General features: G+C 34.2%; 1 protein-coding gene across 4 annotated transcripts in view; it reads right to left on the bottom strand.

The window, feature by feature from the left end:
- The window catches only part of mllt3 (MLLT3 super elongation complex subunit), a 400,950-nt gene that overhangs the window by 58,438 nt on the left and 317,512 nt on the right, over positions 1-25,000 (bottom strand). For 2 of the 4 annotated variants that reach the window (XM_051930090.1, XM_051930093.1), the window contains 5 exons: positions 23,000-23,132; positions 17,063-17,162; positions 11,154-11,225; positions 3,389-3,460; positions 1,387-1,458 (listed from right to left, as the gene is read on the bottom strand). In XM_051930090.1, coding sequence (XP_051786050.1) covers positions 1,387-1,458; positions 3,389-3,460; positions 11,154-11,225; positions 17,063-17,162; positions 23,000-23,132 — 449 coding nt within the window. Of the gene's footprint in view, positions 1-453; positions 504-1,386; positions 1,459-3,388; positions 3,461-11,153; positions 11,226-17,062; positions 17,163-22,999; positions 23,133-25,000 lie in introns of all 4 variants that reach the window. The other 2 variants (XM_051930092.1, XM_051930091.1) reach the window with 2 other exon arrangements.

Below are 25,000 nucleotides of genomic sequence, written 5' to 3'. Positions count from 1 at the left end.
ATGCCTAATAAGTTCAAAGCTGTTGTAGGTTTTAGCATTTATAATAAGAGGTATGAAATGGAAACTGGATGAAACTTTGCAATTTCAAACATGGTATGTAAAGTAAACTAACCTATTCTAAGCATACTTAGCTTTGACTTCTCTCTTCTGCCAGCTGATAAGATGGACCTACAAATTGTATGTAATTTGACAAAAGCTAAAAGAGAAATTTATCAGAATATTCAAATATAATGGCGCATTTCATATAAATTTAAAAATAATAAAATTGTTATGGTTTAGCATATACAAATAGAAATAAATCTTTAAATTGTTAAACATTTTTTTTTAAATGTATGATCACTGTGGATCACCATCTGTGTCCATTTAGTGTTTAAAGAGGGAATGAAGATGCATTTTTATTGCAGCTTTCTTATATAACATAGAAGAGAAGACAGTGTTTTTAAAATGACTCACAAGAGTCTTCCGGTGAACTGCCCGATGTCCACTGTCTTTTATAAACAAAGCTGGAACAGAAAGAGACACTTTAAAATGCATCCACAACAAAAAATAAAGCTTATACTTTCAAAGTTTTTTGTTTACTTTTCTATGTGTATGAAACTATAATCTTAGCAGACTGACAAAGATCACTTTTAACTCTAGAAATATTAATGTTTATTGTGGGGAACTAAAAATGTAACTTTTGTTTTAGATTATCATGTTTATAGTCACTCAACTCTTAAAAAAAGATGTATCGCCTGTTAATTTTAAGAGTTACCACTGAGCAAGGTGAGTATGTCACCTTAAAAATATCTGATTGGGGTGTCAAATAATACCATAAGTATTGAATTATAATCATATAGTGGTGTCAAGCAAAACCAGAAATCTAACATCTATTAAACATATACACAAGCAGCAGCAAAAGGAAAAGAAGCTTTTTCTTACCACCATACAGTGATAAGAAGTAATTCAAACAATTAAAATTCAAAGTAAATACATTCCTTTTTCATATTTAGCACCAGCAGGGTAGTGATACAGTTTCCTTTTTATGAAATTTTTCTTGAGCATCCCTCATATTTAATTGTAATCATCACAGTAAACATATATTTCCACAAAAAATATACATCACTGTAATAACTACAAAATCCAGTTATTCTTTTATATTTTTAAATCCTTTACTCGGTTAAACATGCTAGCAACTGAAAAAAAGCATGTATTGCAGCAGTTTCTAATATTCATTAACAAGTGCTCTAATGACAACTGAACATGAACAAGACATGTTTAATTCCAAGGAAACAAACCATAAACACCCCCCCGATTTTAACCATTTTTCAAATCATTCTGTACAACTTAAAATAACAAGGACATGATTGCAAAAAAAAAATAGGCTTAATTAAAGACGGATCATACCTGCTGAAGTATGTGTCTCTCTCTCAGTGCCATCAATCTTCTGTGAAGATCCACCAACTCATCTAGATATTCCTATAAAGAGATACTATAAGCCATAGGTTTTTTTACATGGTATTGTGCAGTAGCTTAATCTTAGTCTCAGAGTGCCCCATGTGACTACAGGGATTTGTTCAATCAAATTTCTTAATTTTTAATTAGAGCACAATACTTGTTATTAATTAGTTTTTCCCTTTTGTCAGCTAGAATTCTGAGAAATTCCCAATGGGTTTGTTGCTGTCACAGTTTTTAAAGCATTTGAGTGTGTTTATTATTTCGTCTTTTTAGCAGCTTGGGGCTACTAATCTGCTCCTGTGATCAAAAACAGCATATCTACTGAATTTTTCAACAGTAAATGGAAAAAATGCTTTCTAAATATGAAACTGACTGGAATGAAAACCAGTATGACAAGGACCTTCCAGAACAGAAAGTGAAACCATTGGAATAATCAAAAATGAACAGATGGGAAAAATATATTTTTACAGACATATAAATGTAATAATATCACCAAACCAAATAGATTGATGAGGAACAATGAATTCTTTAAAAAAAAAAGCTCCTGAAAAGATGTCCAATCTATCTATTTGCACACCCAGTGTGTGTATGTGTGTATACACACTGATAAAAAAAAAATTAAGGGAACACATTACAGTCTAACATCAAGTCATTCAGCTTCAGGGATATCAATATGTACAGTTAGAAAGAATAAGTGATTGAATCAACTTCACCTGCTTTGATGCAAATGAAAGAGACAAGAAGTGCACTGGAGAGGCTACAGCAAGACACCCCGTAAAAAGGGAATGGTTTTGCAGGTGATAGCCACAGACAACTGCTCTCTCCTTATCCTCCCTGACTGATTCTTCTCTAGTTTCGTGTTTTGCTAGTGTCCTTGTCACTGTTGGTAGCATGTGGCAATACCTGTTGCACAGGTAGTCCAACTCCTTCAAGATGGCACAACCATATGGGCTGACACAAGAAGGATTGTTGCGTCTCCCAGCAGTCTCAGGAGCATGGAAGAGATACCAGGAGATGGACTGTTACATGAGGAATGCTGGATTGGGTCATAGAAGAGCATCAACCTAGCAGTAGGACTGGTATCTGCTCCTTTGTTCGAAGAGAAAAAGGTGGAGAATTGAAAGAGCCCAACAAAATGACCTCCAGCTGGCTATAAGTGTGCATGTTTTGGACCAAACTATCAGAAAAAAACTCCAAGAGTGTGGCAAATGAGGGCCTGACATCCTCTAGTGCAGTGATTCTTAACCTTTTTTGAGTCACAGACCCCTTTAAGAATCTGATGAAAGCTATGGACCCCTTCCCTAGGAATATTCACATAAACTTTGCATGCAATGAATATAATGTACTTTATTTATCGAGATTTGATTGTCTCATACATATATGACACACACAAAGTAATATTAAACTTTAAAGTAACCAATCAAAAAAAACACTCCTCTTTTATGCAAAAAATAATGGCCACTAATTATAATTATGAAATATAATATACTCTTTTGCAAAGTAGAACAGATTTACTACTACTAAGTTTTCTACTACCATTACTACTACTGCTACTACATCTACTCTAAAACAACAGTACTGGGCTGTATAGTGAATATAAATGTTAATTTTTAACTGACCTCCACAGGCCCCCTGAAACCCACGGACCTCAAGTTAAGAATCCCTGCTCTATAGTGCTACCTGTGCTCACAGCCCAACACCATGCAAGAAAATTCCCAGCCTCATGTGGCCAATTCCTGGAGGATGAAGGCATTGATGCAATTGTCTGGCCTGTACTTTCCCCAGACATGAAACCAATTGAGAACCTCTGGGACATAATGTATCAGTGCATTGGTTTTAATAATCTAGGTCGACCTGAATTAATGACTTCATGTATAGGATAATATACATTACAACAAATTAATTTTGTACTTTTGCACTGGATACATTTTGACTGCTTTTGTATTCTTACCTGATTTTGTTTGGTAATATCTTCAGCAGTGCAAATTGAGTTGTTAATCTTCTGGTAATAACCTGAAATACCCTGGAAGAAATTTGAAACAAAATGTAAATAACACTTAACTAAGCCCATACATAGCTTTCAAAATGCAATTTCCATGATTCAAAGTTTTTAAGCATTTTTCATTTATAATATCTTTTTAGGAAAGGTGTAAAACATCGATAAATTAAACATATAATTTGATAACTATTAACATGAGCATCATTCAGAATTCTGCAAGCTTTACTGTAGCTATATGCACAAAACTTTCAGTATGTAATGGGGCAGTAAAAACAAAACTATTTTTGCTATATCTATAATCTATATCTGAGATGTAAAGGTGAATTTGAGGCAACAAAAAACACAATGACATTTTTGGACTTTTGTTGCCATTTTAATGTCCAACTCTTAAGGACATCTCCATATTTTTTATTTTAAACCCAAATTTTCTTTAATCATAGTGTTTCAAACATGCATTGATCCAGACATTATGAGATTTATGGATATGGTTGTTAACCTAACATTTCAGAATAGCAATTAATTTGGATACTTAACGAAAAAAAAAACAGGGCAGTCAAATATAATGGGAGAGAAAATTCAAAAATCTGCTATCAGAAAGAGAAAGAAACCACTAATGTATCTTGGAACGCACAACGATCAGGTGTACAAAGTATAATAAATACTCTTGAATATAGTACAAAAGGTCACACTGAAATATGCAAATGTATTATCATCACTAGACAATAATCTGATGTAAAGGTAGACAAAAACTATTACAGTTGTAAAGGTGTTATTAAAATATGACACAAAGATTTCCCTAGAGCAACCTTTTCAAAGCAAAAAGCCATTTTATCCTAAATGTTTGAACCAAGATTTACAAAGAGCCACAATGGGTAGAGAAGGAGGTTTGAGATAAAATTTTTAAACGTAATATGGGTATATATGCATTTAACACACACACAAAAAAATTTCAAGTACTTATAGAAAATAAAGAAAAACAATTTAATTAGACTTCTGACACTGCATTTGCACAGAGTTGCTTCATCTTCGGTGAGTAGCTGAAGTCTTCAATTTTAAAACATGATTCCAATATTTCATCATTAAGCAGACTTCTTAGCTTGCATTTTATATCATTCTCGTTGGAGAACATCTGTTTACAAGACTAAGTGGACCCAAAAATCATCAAAATTCCAAACACTACTATTTTGAGTTGACAAAAACAGTATGGAAGGTTGTTCCACATTTCGAAAATCACTCCTTTCGACAGTTAGAAAGTTCCATGCATTTGTTATTCATGGCAAACATGTTCTTAGGTAAAGCACTATTTGTAAAAATGAAAAATATATATATATATATATGACTGAATACATACAGTATACAGGGGGTCCTTGGGTTATGATGTCTCGACATACAATGTTTCGACTTTACAACGCTCACTCCCATAAAAACTTTATAAAATTGAGACATGAGTGTTTCGGCTTACACCGTTAGCGTCGTACTTATAGACTACGTGGGGAAACGTTTGGTTGCGCGCAGCGGAAGAATACGCAGTAACGCGGTGTATGAGTGAGGGAGTTGGCAAACTAGTTTGGTTGTGCGCAGCACAAGTGTTCTGTTTGTGTTGCTTTGTTTGGCGACTTTTTGGCCCTTATCATGGCTCCTAAACGAAAGTCTGAGTCTTCAGATGGTAGTGCTTCGAAGAAGAGGAAAGCCATCACGATGGAAGTGAAATTAGACATTGTAAAGAGATCAGAAGGTATAAAGGTAAGGAATTTTTTTTTTTTTTTACACTCATTTTTTGTCATTTTTTCTGTTACTACAGTACAGTGTACAGTAGAGTATATTTATGTCCTTTTCTTTTTTCTGTGGCTTAGTTGTGTCTTTATGTTCTAGATTATGATTTTACAAATGTGTTAGGCTAGGGTGTGTTTCGACTTACACCAAAATTCAGGTTTCATCACTGTTGTAGGAACGGAACTGTGCCATAACCAGAGGACCCCCTGTACTTCAAAACAGAAAATATATCCATTTTAGAATACATTTCTTCTGAACTTCTTAGGCATATTTATGGCATTAAAACAAAGCCAACAACATGTACTAAAATTAAATACAACACTATTTTCCTGAGAAAAAGGATATGTTTAAGTCTTTCCATTAGAAGTATTTGCTTTGGTGGTGTTCTCACGTAAACAGCCACCAGTATAAAACAAGCTATGGTGCAAATCGGAAAAGCTGGAGTAGAATAAGGCAAAGCAAACCATGTTTCTGCAGCTGATCAACACAATAACTTTAAGCTACAATGGTTTGAAAATGTTTATATCCGGGATATGAAATTAAAGTAAAATAGTGGAGTATCCAAACTGTAACAGTTGGGGTGTGACAGACACATTTTAGAACATAAGGAATTTGACAAACAAGAGGAAACCATTCAGTCCATCAAGCCCATTTGTTTAGCTAATAACTAATCTGTCCCAGTTATCTCATCCAAATTTTTCCCACAACTCTTGGTGCAAAGTAGTGTTTCATGACTTCAGTTTTAAATGCACTTCTCCCTAATTTCCACTGATCTCCTCGAGTATGTGATTCACCCCTGAGACAAAAGATTGTTGCTGGATCTACCTTATCAATACCTTTGAGGATTTTAAATACCTGGATTAGGTCCCCACACAGTCTGCTCTGCTCGAGATTAAACAGGTTTAAATCTGGGTCTGTCAGAGTAGGATATATCCTTAAGTCCTGGTTTGCACTTGGTTGCTCTCCTCTGCACAGCTACTGTGTCTTTCTTCTAAAACTACAAACAGTACTCCAGATGTGGTCTTACTAGTGCATTATATAGCTTGAGCATAATGTCTTTTGACATAAATTCACCAGTTTTTGTGATATAACTAACATTTTATTTGCCTTTTTAACTGCTTCTCTACATTACTTGGTCGATGAAATTGTTGTCTCTCTATTGTATAACAAAATCTTGGGAAAAGACAAGACTTTTTCAGACAGACGAGAAGAGACATTTTTGGAGAGATAATTTCATGTCCCGCAAGACGAGACTTTGTTCCAAGAGATGAATTGAAAACCTAACAGGTCTAAGTGGGGGTGGAAATAAAAGAAAAAGAGTAGAAGAAGAAAAGACAAAGAGTAGAAGACAAAATAGAACGTCGTAAAGACGTTCAAAAACGTTAGTGTGATACACATGCAGAGCAGGTTAGAGATTATGAAAGTACTAAAATTCGAAAGTCTCAAAAAAGTGTTAGTAAAGATTGCATAAGCGTTAAAAAATGCAAATTATTACTCGGTGAATAATAACGAAACAGCGAAAAGAGATCGAATATAGGGACATAGGTGTTATGACAGGGCTACTACAAGTTTAATTTCAAAGAAACCACAGTTCCGTCAGGTTTATATTTATGATCACGGAGAAGCAATGCAACATAGAATCGAAAGAGTTAAATGATCAGATGTATTAGAAATTCTACAGCCAATAATGGATACAAATCCATACGTCCAAAAGTATGGCACTTACACGAAATTTATCTGAAAAACACAGACAAAAGAAGTTTTCTTGAATTGCTATATGAATCCGAAAGATCATGATTGCATATATAATAATCCAACATGTGACAAATTGTCAGCGATGATAGTTTTGAAAGACGGAGATATCAAAGACAGAGTTGATATTCGTGTTTATCCAAAAGCACAGCACGATTCGTCGCAAGCAGCAGATCCGGGAAATGACTAGCACGTAGGGCCCACAAGGGGGATGGCGAGCGAAGCGAGCACGGGGCAGAGCCCCCTAGTGTCAACATATAACTGTAAATCCTTTTCAGAGGTTGGTTCCTGAATGACAGTGTCTTCCATCTTGTATTTATAATTGATGTTCTTTTTGCTCACGTGTAGCACTTTCCACTTTTCTATATTAAACTGCATTTTCCAGGTGTTCTCTCAGTTCTAAAGGCTATCTTTTTGAATTGTTTTTGCTGCCTACTGAGCGTCTGCCATCCCTCCAATTTTAGTGTCATCTGCAAAGTTTAATCTTGATTGAACTGGTAACACATGTTTGTAGAAACCAATGAAGGTCACTGTAATATTGATATATTTGTTACTAATGATACAAGTGTGACTCCTGACTGAAAAATCAATTTCTATATTAACCTGCTTTGAAATAGACACAAATGCAAACTGAGTCCGTAGCATATAGACTTGTCTTTTTCTATCTTGTACCAGGCCAGACTCAATCTCTCTGCAAGTAAGAATGATAATATAGCAGATCATAGTTATCAGCTGACCCAAACTACATTTCACTTGGCGTGGTGCACTCATAAGAAAATTGCACAGGATGATGACAGATTACAGGAACAATATCTTGTCCAAAGCTGTTTTCTGACTTGTGTTTCATGCTGCCAGAGAAGGCCTTTGTCTCCTACAGTCAAATAATTTAAAAATGAATAAATGGAGTGGGTGTGTAAATGCAATACTACCTCTACAAAAAACTATGATTTTTTTCATTTATATCTTATGGAGGGCAGACATGAATGCATGCAATGGGCATGCAAGGCAGAGACCCATCTTACAATGTCAGTTACCAATTTTACAATTGGTTAAATAATTGATAGATGCTCTGTACTTATTTAAAGACTCTTCATACTGCATCTCACTGTCTGCTTGGTGATTTTCAGTGACTTTCATTAAGTCAAATAGAATATAAAATAATGCCTATTTACAGAATATAATGTACAAATAATAAATCAACTACTACTTTTCCTTAGTTGAGGGGTGTAAATTTGACAAGAGTTGTGACCCTGCAAAAATTGTGACTTTTTAAATATTTACACTAACAGTGTACAAACATTTAAATATTGGTTTATTTTTGATGATGTGTCACATCTCAAGGTCCTGGCATTTTTTGTAATAATACTGTAAGCGCTTTACCAGGACCTTGAAAATATTCAAGATTAAGCTTCCCTAAATGCAGCATACACATACTAGTTGGTTTCTAGCTTTCTGTCTTGTGACCAAAGCTTACAACTTTATGTTGTCTGAACTTCAATGGAATAAGCTCGCATCAGCAAATAGGTGGATGTAACAAAAATGTCATAATCCACCTAAATAAAAGAATAAGTGTCTGTGTGTCCATCTAGTTTCTATGTCTTTGTCATTCAAATAGATAGCACATCACACACATTAACACTGCTTTTATGAGTCCCATATCAAATGGTATACAACAGAGATATATACAATGCACTGTGCATTGCAAATATTAACGCTAAGGTCTACATTGACTACTTAGATTTGAACTCATCTTAGTGAGGTAGCACAGCTAGTTTTATTATTACTAGAACACCAGTTAACAGCGCCCATTAAAACAAAAATTAAGTAAATACCAACCCAATCTTGACTGCAGTAAACTAAAGTCCCAAAGAGGTAATTTTTTAATTTACATAACAGAATATTAAAATGATAGAGTGTGACTATGCTACATATTTTGTTTTTTTTTTTTTCGGTAGCACCGCAACAAATATCCTCAGCAAACTCAAACAAAAGACTGCGTCAAACAAACAATAGAGGTATCAGATGATATTAACAACTTTCTGTTTCAGAACACACACCACTCTGAACAAGTATACAGTGATCCCTCGCTATATCGCGCTTCGCCTTTCGCGGCTTCACTCCATCGCGGATTTTATATGTAAGCATATTTAAATATATATCGCGGATTTTTCGCTGCTTCGCGGGTTTCTGCGGACAATAGATCTTTTAATTTCTGGTACATGCTTCCTCAGTTGGTTTGCCCAGTTGATTTCATACAAGGGACGCTATTGGCAGATGGCTGAGAAGCTATCCAGCTTACTTTCTCTCTCTCTCTCTCTTGCGCTGACGTAGGGGGGTGTGAGCAGGGGGGCTGTGTGCAGCTGCTTCCTGAAGGACATGCCGCACGGAGCTTCGCATACTTAAAAGCTCAAAGGGCACGTATTGATTTTTTTTATCTGTCTCTATCTCTCTCTCTCTCTCTCTTCCTCTCTCTTCCTGCTCCTGACAGAGGGGGTGTGAGCTGCCGCCTTCAACAGCTTTGTACCGGCGGTGCTTCGCATACTTAAAAGCCAAAAAGTCCTATTGATTTTTTTTTTTGACTGCTTGCTTTGCACTCCTTTGAAAAGGAAGATATGTTTGCATTCTTTTAATTGTGAGACAGAACTGTCATCTCTGTCTTGTCATGGAGCACAGTTTAAACTTTTGAAAAAGAGACAAATGTTTGTTTGCAGTGTTTGAATAACGTTCCTGTCTCTCTACAACCTCCTGTGTTTCTGCGCAAATCTGTGACCCAAGCATGACATTCTAAAAATAACCATATAAACATATGGTTTCTACTTCGCGGATTTTCCTATTTCGCGGGTGGCTCTGGAACGCAACCCCCGCGATGGAGGAGGGATTACTGTACTCTTGAATGAATTATACAAAGTACTAGAATAAACACTTCCAAGTTGGTTACCAGCCCATGCATTTCTCAACTGGATTAAATTAACTTAATAATTATAAATGGATGATGAAACTAGAACTATTATTTCAACTAAAATGCAATTCCAATTGTCTTTAATGTCAGTACTCTTTAATCGTTACAATATTTATATGAAGGTATTCATTTCTAAATTAGTTATTTGAACAATTATTATTATATTCCATGTAATCATAGCTACTGCCTCACCCCCCCATATTACTACTATACCACTGTGTCTTAACAGTTGCACAGTACGTATCATGTAGCAACCAAACTTGCCTTGCATTCAGTAAATAATCCAATTTCTCATGTATAAACAGTTTTCAAATTGATGTACTATACATTTCTGACTCTGTAATAACATGTAAATTATGCTGTTTTGTTCTAGTGAACTCATGAGATAGCAATTTGTTATCTGTAGGAGTTTGTAAGTGTTTTGACTCTTAATATGTTTGGAAAAAAAAAACTGGGAAAAAACATTAAAGTACAGTACAGAAAAATAATTTTGTATAGTGCATTTTCTTTAAATAAATAAAACACTATACACACACATACAGGTAATATTCATTAAAAGGAAGTCTGGTAAGTTTAACTGGAACAAAGAGGTAAAATAAAATGCATAACTACCAAGCAAAAAGTCACAACAATTTACTTTTTTGGAGTCCTCCCCATTTTAATTATTTATTTAACATGCGAAATATTCCTTTAAAATACTTAATCCAGTTTGCAGACTAGATTTTATTCTGGCAGCACAACGTGGAAGGCAGTAAATGACCTTGGACCGGGTACCACTCCATTATAGGGCCCACTTTGGAATTGCCACTGACAAGCAAATCTTTATGGATGTTGGAAGAAAAAAAAAACTAAGAAGACATGTGGAGAACAGCGAAACATCATACAAAACGACTGGACAAGGGATATAAACTATGCACAAAGCCACTGTGCCAGTATCAATTCAAGATAATAAAGTTTAATATTAATTTCATTATTCTAAAAAAGTATTATTCATGGATTAAAAATTATTCAGAGAGGACAATTAAAGATTAGGTTGCACTATCATATGGGGACACTGTGTATTGTACTTATTCTGTGATTTTTGGGTTTTAAAACAGAGGGTCTAACTTAACTTATTTTTTATCATTAAGATAAAATATGACAATAACTCTAAATCTGAGCTCAGGTTAAAGATGCCATTGTTTGTCCTTTCTATCTGTTTAAAGGACTAAAACTTCTAATAAACAAACATACCTTTTCACAGTCACCATTCTTAACTGTTTTTTCAGGTTTCTTTTGTTTTATTGGACTTTTAACTTCTAAAATCTATAATAAAAAAAAGTTTTGAGATTTAAATAATTAAAATTTCATAATATATTTAGAAATAACATTACTTGTATAATTTAAGAAGCAAATGTTATGATATATATCATAATCATATAATTTAAGAAGCAAATGTTTTGATATATATCATAATCATACTTTCACAAAATTTAAACTCTGATTCTTTTTCGTACATTAGAATTTTGACATGTTCTTAGGCTGTTAGGCACTCTTAAGTGCTGGATATTTTATACTTATAAAGCATTTTAAATATATGTAACTTGGAATCATAATATTAACTCATTCATATAGTGATGAAGCTTAACTGTATTTATAAATAAAACAATTCATGCCTTTCTGTAAAGTTATCATCTGAATTCTCCATTGACATGAAAATGGTGAATGGATAAAAATAACCTGCCATTAAATTCTGGATAAAAACATTTTAGTGGGTGGTACTTTACATTTAGTAGAGCAATACTAAAAATGTAACATTAAAGGTGATTTAACTTAAGTTTGACTACATTCAATTTAGTCCCATACATTTTAAACAATTTTAAACATCAAAATTTACTTGCATAGAAATATTTCAAAATTAAGACAGCTTATCAGTATGCAGGATAAGAACTATAAGTTCACTTATTTATATCAAAAACAATCGACTACTGTAAAAATTTACACTCCTCAGTAAACTCGAAACAGTGCAGCAAGAATTAGAACTACAACTGCATTACTCGATTTCTACACTTGTTTCTAGTTCAATGCCAGTTTAACATCCTCCAAATTTTTGGTAAATTAACTGGTGGTACATGTGTTCTCCAAATATCTTATTGAATCTCAAGCCATAGATATTTTCCTGGCATAAGATCTGGATGGAAGGGGCACTGTGAAAAAACAAATTTATTGATATGCTTCTGGAACCTTTAATTGATTTTCTTAGCCTTGTCCTAACAAAGTTAATGCAAAGATGAGAATACTGCTGCCATGAAAGTGTGCACCTGGATGACAGCAATGTGTAGTTATCGAGTTGCATTCATATATTATGGGTTTCATGAAAAAATAGTTGTCCATTTCCACATGCCACTTACTACACCACTGTTGTATTTAGCTGTTGATTGACTGACTGTTCCCAACTGAACCAGTCCCTTATCTGTTTCTGATGACAGGATCTTTTGCCTAGATATTTTTCTCTGGGTTGTGAAGCAACTTCATCATTTAGTATGTGTACATCCCTGCAGGTTTGATGTTTCTCATAAATTCATATTGATACCCACTACTGCTGAAAGCCACCCAAGTCATTATTGTTGTCAACTGGCACACAACAACTCTATTAAAAGGCATTATTTGTATTCATAATGTTAATACTGATCAATCATTCAATTATCTGGGAAGGGCAGGGCCCCCCCAAAAATGTCTACTCAGAATACGAGACATAAGAACACATTTTTATGTTTTTTTTTAATTTATTTCATGTGTGCTCTGTGCCTACAACAATCTGAGTAAATGTAGGATGACATGAAATGTGAGGCAAGAAATGTTGAACACATAACTAAAACAGAAACATTTTTCATGTAATAGTAATAATTGACAAAATGTTGATATAAAGTGTATAATGTGTGAAGACTAAAGTCCAAATACCAGATAAACACTTTCACAAAAGGTATAACAAAACAAGTGCACCTTTATTCAAGAATATAACTGAATAAAAATAATTTATTTTTTCAATTTACATGTTGCTGTAAGTGTGTAAAAATCAAAGCCTAAATTGTTATACCTTTAGTGAAAATGTTTGTTTGATATTTGGACTCCAGTCTTCACATATTACACACTTCAAGTCAACATTTTGTCATTATTACTATAACATGAAAAAAGTTTCTGTTTTAGTTATGTGTTTTATATTTCTTGCCTCATATTTCTTGTCATCCTACATTTACCCAGATCGTTGTAGGACTGGAACACACATGAAATAAAATAATTCCAAATAACGATATATTATTTACCCTATACAATTCCAGAAACCTCACACCCAGATAAACAGACGAGCTGAGAGAACTTTGCGACTGACTTCAGCTGAGTCGGTGGGGGATGGGATAGAAGGCTGCCTGCTGCCAGTGCTGCAAAACAGGCACTGATCAAGAGGTGGGAAGGAATTTAAGGTGGCCCACCATTACAACTTTTTTCGTAGGCTTCTGGGATTCTAGTGTTAAAGGAAGGAGGGACCAACACTACGTTCCACGTAGTAACCTACTTTTACTTTGCTATTGCAATAGCCTGCACAAGATTTTTGGTTGAAAATCTTACTTTTAATATTTTAAACAAGATGTGTAAACTGCATAAAGCCTGCATTTAAATTGTAATGAATTTTAAAATTCATATTTCAGATTGCTATTATGGCTTCAGCCTCATGATTTTCTTAAAGAAGCATGTGGAACATTAAAACTATAACTATGGCAATGATCACACAAAAGCATGGCATAGAAATCACATTCAGTCCAGACCACAAGTTGCAGTTTGGTTTATGGTCTGGACTTTTAACTATGGTTTAAATATGCATAGGGCCCCCATTGGTTCTCTATATTGAAATAATATCCCTGACCTAAACCACACACACAAACACTCAAACAAAATCTCACATTAAGAACTAGCGTGTGGTCCAGAATACACACAAGGACCCAAACCTAGACTATTAAGGTAGTTTTGTCTTTAAATGGTGGGGACACTATGGATTTACTTCAATGGGTCAAGACATAACATACACATTCATTCTACAAACCCCCATTAACCAATTAATTCCATGAAGTTATTCCTGATTTCTTTGTATAATTAGTTGTATGCTGTTTAATAAACTAAGGAAGCAAGGACACAGTTCTCATAAAAATCTCAAACAACAGTACGGTTGCACAATACAACACAATGTACACCTCTATCCTAGCACTTTCTTTGTCTGTGGTCTAGACCAGGAGAGTTATGAAACAAATTGCGAGAGATATACAGAGAAAAATAAATAAGGAGTCTCTTTCAGCTTCTCTCCTTTTAACTAGAAAAAGCAGAATAAAAAAATGTAGTCATAGTATTTTCTTTAAAAATGTGCTGAGTCTGTACTGCTGCGTTAACCCAATTAAAGCCAGTAAAGCCAACATGGAAAAGATATTTTAGAAAGGTCCAGATCTTAAAAATGTGCACAGACCACATGGAACATGACCTGTAGCCGAGACCATAAAATTCTAACTCTTTTTGTCTTCTGTCATGCTGCTGTGTTTATTGATATTGTACTGTTACATGAGGTAAACAGGGCCCTATCAAAAAGATAAGAGCTAAATGAAAGTAAAATTTCAGGGTTTTTAAATCAACAAATTCAACATCACTTTGGGATGACTGGAAGACCTAACTTTTCGCAATCCAATTAGTAAGAGGTTCAGAATCTCCAGGGTAGCAAGTAATCCATAGTTTCTGTTAGAGTACATTTACAAAATGTTTACAAAATTGGCTCTCAGGAAAGTAGAGAAAGAGTAGCATCTTATATTTTCTACTTTCATTAATCCACAGGTTTGACAGGGTATTCCTTGGAGTCAGTATTACTACATTATTTCATCTGTTCTTTTTAGATGTCTTCATGAAAATCCTTATGCGTTTGTATATCTGTGACAACTTCTGTCTAAAATAAGAAATACTGCACAGATTTAACAGCATGGACATAAGACTAACTATATACTGTATGTTGATACATACTCTATCCTCTCCTTATAAAACCTCTGATTATTTAATAATTTAAGGTATCAGAAAGGTATCAGGAATCAAATAGAATGTAAAAGAAGCAAAACTGGCTTTTTTTGAGGATGTTTTTGATAACACATAAAAATTTTAATTACAGCCCCTTTATTGATTTAATTCATCCAGACCCATTTACAGGTTATGACACAAGTTGTGTGAAACACTGACATGTGACGGAATTTACTAATAGTCTTCAATCATTAGGCAAATATCAAAAAACATTTTGTGAATAAGCAAATCAAGATAAAGTTGACTACTTATGTAAACAATGGTATAGTGGCCATGGGAAAAGAAAATAGCCAACCCTGTGTCACACACGTGTGAGTAGGAGGACATTATATGGACCAAGCGAAGGTAATTCCATGTGAGGCCATTGGGTGGCGGGGTGCACTAAACCTTCTCCTGTTGTCTCTACAGAACAGCCACGGGAAAACCTGTCTGACTCAACATTGAAGATGTCACTTCTGGTTCCAGTGCCTAGACTAACGTCAGAAGGTGGTCACTGCTGCCTCCCCTACGTCATTTCCGGTTTAATCACTTAAAACTGCCATATTTTCAAACCTTCGGCAGTTCATGTCTGGACACTAACCAAGACACTTGTATAAAAAATCAACCAGTTGCAGCCAGGGATAATATACGGGTGGCTGCCCCAAACCTTTTTAAGTGTGTTGAGTCTGATCTTTTCACACCTGATAGGTAATTTTTTTTTTTATATGTACCTGTTTTATGTGGTTTCAATATCAAATGTAATGCTAAACTGAAGTTATAATCAAATTACCCTTTTAAATTCAGGATCTGAAAATGATTTATTGCAAACTCCCCTGTAATGAAATGGTACTTAATCCAGAGTTGATTTGGGTTTTGTGTCCAAAGGTTTCTATAACTGCATCCACTTTTCTTACAAAGGTAAATTCACACTTCCTCTTTGGGAGGTTGGGAACCCTGGGATAACCACTTTAGAAGTGGATGAAGATTTTAGATGTCTCACAGCTCACTGCACTTCTTTTTAGGCAGAACCAAAAGACCATTGTATGATATATGATCAGGAAGGTTGCCAAGCACACCAAAAATTCAGCCTTACCTCTGAAGGTGATAGGGGAACCTGCCCTTTCTGAACATATGACTCTAGAAAGGGTTGAAACAGTCACAGAGGCACTGAGAAACACCAAGACTGATTTAGGCTAAAGAAATCGTTATTCAATAGTTATTTTCTGAGTAAAATATAGTAAGAGCTCCCCACTCCACAAACTCCACAAATGCAGCAACACAACTCTGTTGGCAACTCACTATTATACGAGATACATTATAAGCCTAAAAAGAAGTCCACTCGGATACCTGTAATCTTTGAAAGAATTTTAGGTGTTGTAAAATACAGACATGAAAGATTTCCAGCCATGCCTGTAATAGAAAAGAACCGCTGTGGCACTTCTTTTTGTGTGTGAAATGATCTTTTTTCATAGATTTTACATACCCCATTTTTTTCCCTCGAGTATTTTGGGAGTCTACTCTGAAGTAAAGGCATATTGGTTCCAAATGGATCAGTTGGATTAAAATATACAGATTCCCCATATGATAAATTATTACATTTTGTTGATATCTGAGACTAAACGTATATTGGGACTCCACTGTTTCTTTCCCACTGACCCATCAGTGTCAGGCAAGCAGTACCAGTTATTATTTGGGTCTCTGTCATCCTTAATATTAAAGATGGAACTAAACTGCACAGCTAGAAATTTAAGAACTAACCAACAAATCAATTTGCACTTTGTGAGATGAACAGTTAAAGGAAATGGGAAGTAAGATATATTCTTCAGTCAGCTGCAAGGAATATTTTTTACATCAGAGAATAAGAGACTGAAGGATACATAGAAGGCAGATTTTCTGTAAAAGTAAATCACATAGCCGGACCATAGTTTGAAAATCGACATAAACATGCCCCTTTTATAAATCTGTCAGATAACCAAGGCCCTGGATTTCAAATAATACAAGGATATGTCAAAGATGGCCAAGAAATAATATTGTACATTTAATTACATACATTTTTATATTTGTTAATGTTTTAAGCATACCTGGTTATTGCTTGTTTTGAGTAAAGCTGGTGTTTCACTATGAGGCGGTGGTGAAGAAGAAGCACTGTTGTCACTATCACTGCCGTCACTCAAGCTAACCCTGTTAACAAAACAACTTCAGTAACTAATCTTGCACCATTTCAACATATCTGAAACATTTTTCTTGTTACAAGCCTTTTATAAAAAGCTGACTTTGTAACTAGACAGAAAACTACAAAGCCTTGTTAAAAGTATATAGATTTATGAATAAAATGAGAAGCAATAAAATAATGCAGTAGGTAGTGTTACTGCTACATCACTTTTTTGAGTAACATGTCATCTCCTTGTTCATCAGTTTCCTGGTTGGACCCTGCAAGATTTTGGACAATAGGGGTAAGTAATTAGGATGAAATGGATCAAATTGTGTGTAAAATGGACTAGTAATGTAACTGTGGTGGGTTTCTGCTCTGATTCAATTTCTGAAATGGTAGGCTGAGATACTATGAGACATTGATTTGGACAAAGCAAATAAGGAGGTGCATGAATACATGAATGCATTTAACTTAAAAACTGAAACAACAATAATGGTATAATAAATGCAAAATATAAAAAGGTTACACATACACAGAGTATAGAATTATTTCATAAACGAAAATGTCAGATATACGCACTATATAGTTTTATTATATGAATGGATAAAAAATATTCATACACATTAAATCAAAAGCTGGAAAAAGTTATAAATAGGTAGAAGAAGCAAATTCAGCAATTATATTGAAAGAATATTTACAGAAATTTTCTACACACATTGCATAAGCTTGGTAGAGGTATTTGTCTGTTGTTTGAGAGTAAGAGTGGTGTGAAATATGTTCACCATCTACCATAAGATGAAATACAAATTAGAACTTAGAGGACCGTATTCTTAGTATCCTTAATTCCTCTAGTCCATTTCTTGGATTAAACTTTATACAGAAAATACTGAAATGACCCCAAATTAAGCAATCAATTGGAAACAAAACATTATAAAAGAAAACAATTCAATAAGATTAGTAAAAGTAAACATTTCCTTTGTAAACAAATAAAAAAACACTCAGGATTCAAACCCTGATTATTTGCAGTTATGCAAATTGACCAATATAAAATGGTTTATATCGTAATACAGCCTGCAAAAGCAAAATGTTAAGCATAGGCCCAGCATGCTTACTTTAGAATTATTTTAACAATTTCCTACTAAATTCTAAAAATGTTTTCAACAGATTATCATAAAAAAGCATTTGATTTTTCCAGTTTGATTGAATAAGACTGCGATATAGAATGTGGGTTGGTAATCCTTCAGGTGATCCAAATAAATATTGTGGTATAGAACAGTGGTCCTCAATTTCTGGTATGTGAGGTGTTATAGTGATCCGTGAGAGAAAGCAAAACCAAAAGAAAAACGAGTGATAAGTGCAAAGGAACATGGGGAGAGAGAGGCTCACTGGGAAAGATGCTGCTTCTGGAACCAGGCAGTGAATGAGCCTTTATTAGGCAGGTCTCCTAAGCAATGAATGATGGGGCAGATATATCTGTACTTTAAAAGCTACATGTTATTCAGGCATTTACCACACATTATTGTTGTGAAGAAGGGGACTGTCCAGAAATGTGTTTATTTAACAATATAAAAAATGTTTAGGACACTGTGAGTAACTGACATTTGATTAATGTTGATAAAAGTAATTTGGGATTTTTTTTCATGGATGTTTTGATATTGTTTGCTGGTATACAAATTTGTTCAGATTTTGGTTCTGGAATTTGTGTCATCTTTCTCCATTGAAAAGGTGTGGTTAAACATTTTTCCCAGGCATTGCTACAAACAATACAAGGTAAAAAAAAGACAAAAAGTTATTTTCCTCTTTTTTGTAAATTGAAGTCAAATGTAACTTCTAAGTTATTTTACCACTTTTTTAAATCTGAATCATATTTAAAAGCAGGGTTTGATTTTCAGTGTTGTACTGCAGAAATCACTCCTATTACTTAAAAATTACACATAGTTTAAACTCAATCAAGTGAGAAAATCCCACTGCACTTTCAAGGTAAAAAAGGTTTCATCATTAACACTTTTTTTTTTATCTGTTAATGGAATTGGTCCAGAAACACTAAAATATCTGATTCCTGCTTACTTTGAGAGTACTATGATGTAACCAATCAGCTGTCAATTGCAGGTGCTTTAACTTGCAGTGCCTGTTTTTGAATGAGGGAGTTGAAATAATGGCAAGAAAAATCACCTTTTCATACAGAAATCTGCAGTACAAAGACCCCAAAAATGGTGGTTTCAAATTCATCCTGACTGTGTTGTACATTGCTGTGTATCCATCCATCCATCCACCAAAACTTTGCCTAGCAACTTATAAAGTTCTGCATCTTTGGGAGCTGGTGTATATCCTCGCTGCTCTAGGCATGAGGCAGAAATCAATGGAGGGGGAACCATCCCTGCATGTATCACTCTTAACCTGAATGTTATAAATGAGCTAATTTCTCCTCCATACACTGACACAATCTCACAATGGCAAACGCTGCCAACCTGATTTACAAAGTGCGCTGTCAGAAAAGTAAATCTCAAGAGTCAGTGTTAATAAAAATATCCTGAATTCTCTTGGTATTTACTATTTCATGAGGCAATGACATAATGTTTGACATTTTTAGTACTGGATTTAGCTTCCTTAGCATTACGTTTACCCCTGGAAAAAGGAGCTAAAAACGTAAATTTTTTCAACAAGAAATGTTACTATGTGTAACAGTAAAACATATAAACTCAAAAACATCAACATAAGTACAGTTGAAAAGGTATGTTTAGTGTCTACAGCATATTTAGTACATGTTCTTCATGTGACATGTTTTGAAACAGTCACCAACACATAGCCCAATGTTGCAATTGGGACTGTTTTTTTCTGTGAATTATGCATGAAAGAGTAAAATGTTAGTGTTTGATCTGCATGATGGATGCAGCCCATTGTGTGGGCTGCCTTGGTGGAAGGATTAATGACTGACACAAAAATTGCTAGCTGCTGCATTATGAACAGTGTTTAGGGGGCCTTTCTTGCCCTTCCATATGATTGCAGTTATTTATCCTTTTTTCCACGCATCTATTTGCACCACTTTGAACCTTCACAAAATCAAATTCGCTAGGCACACCACAGTAGTTTTGTTGTACAGTGCTGTATGCATCAGTTTCACTATCCATGTCAACGTCTGATGACCAATTCACATTGTCATCATTATCATCTGATTTAACTAATAGTTCAGTTTTAGTTTGTTCTAACACTGGTTTTATAGTTTTTTCATTTACCACCTCGCTGATGACTACTGTGGAGTTACCATATAGATGCAGAATGCTTAGAAAAATTCATGATTTTTTTGCAGAATGATGTTATTTCATCCACAAGATGGCAGCAGAATACTGTCTCAAGCATTACTTGGGTGTAACGTTCTATATCTTTTCAAAACAGCTTAACCTGAGAAAGATTCAGGGTTAACCGTTTTTACATAAAATTTTGAACCAGAGTGTTCTCAGGGTTAATGGCAAGGTACTTAGGCAGTATTTATTTTCAGTTAATGGCCAGAAATTATAAGTGAATAAATTTAGTATGTGCACATGGTAAGATAAATCAGGTGGTCCATGATGATATCACTCTTTATAAACCCTACACTGAAATCCTTCAAAGTCAATAAAATTCCACCCACCCCCAGTTGTTGCAACCCTGGATGGAAATCCCCCTCTCTATCACACATGAAATTCAATCTCTGAACTTTACATTTTGGTAAATTTATGGAAATGTTAACGCTTTCTCAGTTTTATTCCATATCAAACAGCACTAATGTTTATACATTTAAAACTTAATAAAAAAAACACATACAAATTAAGTGAGGCATATAGACATAAAGGCTATCCATATCTTGTTAAAACACCCAAATGAGATGTACTGAAGGCAGACAAAGAAATAACACCTTTAGTTCTATAAAACCACAGAATTCAGGACTTAAGAATTTAATATCAAAAACAAAATGTGGTCCTCTAAGTCATTTTAATTTCTGGGTGCAGAATATCAAGAAAAAAGTCTGAGGCTGAGGTATAGGCTTCTGATGTGACTTTAGCACCAACGGTAAACGAGATTTACAAACAATTTTGCTCAAAATGGGACACTCCCAAAACAAATGACCTAGCAAGTCATATTTTATGAATGGCTGAATTCTAGTTTTCCTTTTCTGAGATTTTAATTAAAAAGATACATTTCTCATCATTCCATGATTTCAGTAAGGGTTATATTCCTTGGGAGATTTTTTTTTTAACATACTCTTAAAGATGCTGTTTTAATCTTAAACCACACCAGTCAGTATCACCTGTGGAATGGAAACTAGTGAAAGTTGTAGGTTGCTTTTAACAATGTTTCTAATTTGTGCATACAAAAATGTGTTGTAGGAAGCTTTAATTAGGAGATTAATTGTTTGAAGGATGCAATATATTGTCACTACATGTCACAATCCTGAGCATCATACATTGCCTGAATGCTGCATTGGTTAAAGATGGCTGAAATGAGTGATTACCATGTACAGGAGCAATACGAAAGAACTTATTTTCCTTAAAATCCATTCTACATTGGTTCAATGTCTTTAATAAATGATGAACCACAAGCTTGCTAATAAATTGACGATGGATAGTGTTCATTTGAGCAAAGAGCAGAGAATACAGAATATAGAATAGGATATATTTAACATTGAAAACAAGCAGGAATAAATGTGTGAGCCTATTATGTTTTACTTTACAAATATTGTCAGCCCAGTAACTGAACTGAAAATTAGGTAGCATCATGCCACCTTCTGATTTAGATATCTGCAGAGTCTAAATTATGTTAGAATTGAGTTTAAATTCTTAAAGAAGGATTTGTTGATGCAGGGATGAGGATATTCATTCTGACAGTATTAATTATCCTGTTTTAAGTAGAAGGTAGAGAATATCTTGTTGGAAGTACAACTAAAATTGTGTCTACAGAGATCTCTGTTTCCTTGTAATAATTATATCTTGATATTTAAACTGTTCTGATACGATCATCAAAACATTATCCTGCCTCGTCTAAAATCCCTAAAAATTATTTGGAAAAAAGCATACTTTTATTCAAATTAATTTTGAACCCAGAGAATATGTGAAATTCTCCAAGCAAGTTTAATACTACTGGTATCAGACTGTGTGCCTGAGATGTAAAGTACAATATCAATGGTGTAAAGAGATATTTAAAAATCAATATGCTCAAGACATGGCCAACTGATAGAAGACCCAGACACAGATCCAAGTCAATATCACAAGTGGCCATAGAATTCTTTATGGGGTGGAGGGGGGATTAAAAAATTTACTGCAGACTTTAACACAAATAACACAACTCATCTAAACAAATTATCTAGAAGAAAAACATATATTACATTTATAAACTTAACTTACAATTACAATTACTTACATTAATTACTTACAATTATGTACAGTATGCTGACTTCCAAGGTAATCAAATATATCTTTAATTAGGTAAATATATAAACCAGAAAAAAAGGTAGCTACATCATATAATGCTTAATAATGGAAAACACCAAAATTAACAATATAGAAAAGTACCATCATATCACTTTCAAGAATGTTAAATAAATCAATAATAATTCATGAAATATTTTTGAACAACTGACCTATAAATCTCCTTATTAAACAGTACTTTCAGGAAAATATCACAGTCCCACAATTAATTACAGATTTATTCCACACAACAAATTTTACAAAAACAAAAGTTCTGTATAGATACTGAAACAGAAATCAATCCCTATACAAAGTAATATCCAATAAAAGCAGTACACTAAAAATGTAACTATTTTTAGTGGGTAAGGACAGAACAATACTAGCTCAGAAAGCTAAACAAAATTAAATTTCACTAAATCACTGACCTTCGGTTTCTATGCATTATCTGTGTATGTACTGGTCTCTCAATATCAGAATTATTGTCATCCTCATCTTCTGATACTTCTTCATTGTCATCTGAATGAAGATCTTGCATTATTGATCCCAAAGGATCTAAAACTAAAAATGAGGACAGCTTATACAGGAAATTAAAAAAAAAACACATAAATAGGAACTGAAACAAAGCACAACACATGTTTTTTGCAAATTCTAATTGATCATTAACATAAAATGTATCCAGATAAAACAAAAAACAGCAGGTAAAAATAATCATACCAAACAACTCAGACAGAACTTTCCTCATTAATCACAGTTATATATTAAAATATGTACCAAGAAATATTTTAATTGAATTACCAATTAGACCTCAAATGTACTGTACAAATAACCAATATTTTAAGAAACAGTGAATATCAAGTTTTGATCCAGGAACTTCCAGACAGTTTGTTATATTGAAATCTGCTCACATTCAGAAACCTTCCAGAGGAAAAATTACATTCCAAACACAATAAATGCAGAATGTTAACAAGAAATGCTCTAGATATACAGTAAATTAGATCCAAAGTCCTTGTGTACAATACTTGGCTCTTTTTCGGGTGATCAAATGTTAATTTGACTAATTTATATTTTGAAATAGTAATAATATTAACAGACATTACTGCTGTCACAAAATGATTTATGACAGTTTAACAGCAGCTAATCAATGAAAAACTAATCATCCAAAAATATATGAAAGATAAGACTTTTAAACATGCAAATTTTTAACACATTTAAATTTAAAATTTTAAGTAGTTTATTTCCAGTTGGGCAATTTTGGAGAGTAAATGTGCATAAAAAATAGAATATAATCATAATAATCTAAACTTTAAGGTACTGTTTAAGGGTTAGGCTTTAGGGTCACAGCCACAGGCTTAACAAATAGTCAATATTGACCAATTCAATCTACAAGCTAGCACTAAACTGTGATTATATTTGATAAAGAAAATCCTATATATTCACTAAATTTTTTTTACAAGCTCCTATAAGAAATTATCTATAATAATAAAAGGCAAAGCCCTCACTGACTGACTCACTCACTCACTCACTGACTGACTGACTCACTCATCACTAATTCTCCAACTTCCCGTGTAGGTGGAAGGCTGAAATTTGGCAGGCTCATTCCTTACAGCTTACTTACAAAAGTTAGGCAGTTTTCATTTCAAAATTATACGCGTAATGGTCATAACTGGAACCTCTTTTTGTCCATATACTGTAATGGTAGGCAGCAAGATGGCCGTAGGAGACTGAGTTGCGTGTCGCGTCATCACGCCTCCCACGTAATCACGTGAACTGACTGTGAACTCAGTACGTAGAAAAGAAGGAGGAGCCCCGAAGAGCGCAGAAGAAAACATTCATTACACAATTGACAAGGCAGTGAAACAATAAGAAGCGAATGAGTGACGCATACAAGCATCTTCATAAGACACGAGGTATAAAAAAGCACGGTGTAAACCGTAAGTCTAAATTAACTTAATAGAAACGCTCCCGCTGCCGTTTGCAATACCATATTCGCGAGATACAAGTTTAATGAGAAGACACGAGGTATAAAAAAGCACGGTGTAAACCGTAACCTTAACTTTATAGAAACGCTCCCGCTGCCGTTTGCAATGCCATATTCGCGACATACAAGTTTAATGAGAAGACACGAGGTATAAACGAGAGTTTGCATCACTTTGTAACAGAGTTAAAATTGCTGTAGCGAGAAACTTTTAACTGCCGGGTCTTAGCTAACATTAAATAAACCCGTGGACATCGCAACATCACACATGAGAGTGGCTCACGTGAAGTGACTGAACGCAGCAGGAGTGATCACTTACATGAATGAAACCTGTTCAAAAAACACATTACACAATTGATAAGGTAGGAAAAGAATATGAAACAAGGCACGGTATAAACCGTAACTTTAAATTTATAGAAACGCTGCCGTTTGCAATACCATATTCGCCCCT

This window comes from Erpetoichthys calabaricus, chromosome 7 (genome assembly GCF_900747795.2).
Source record: "Erpetoichthys calabaricus chromosome 7, fErpCal1.3, whole genome shotgun sequence".
Lineage (NCBI taxonomy): Eukaryota > Metazoa > Chordata > Cladistia > Polypteriformes > Polypteridae > Erpetoichthys > Erpetoichthys calabaricus.
The sequence above is the reverse complement of the archived record's forward strand: the minus strand, read 5'-3'. Positions and strand labels throughout refer to the sequence as shown.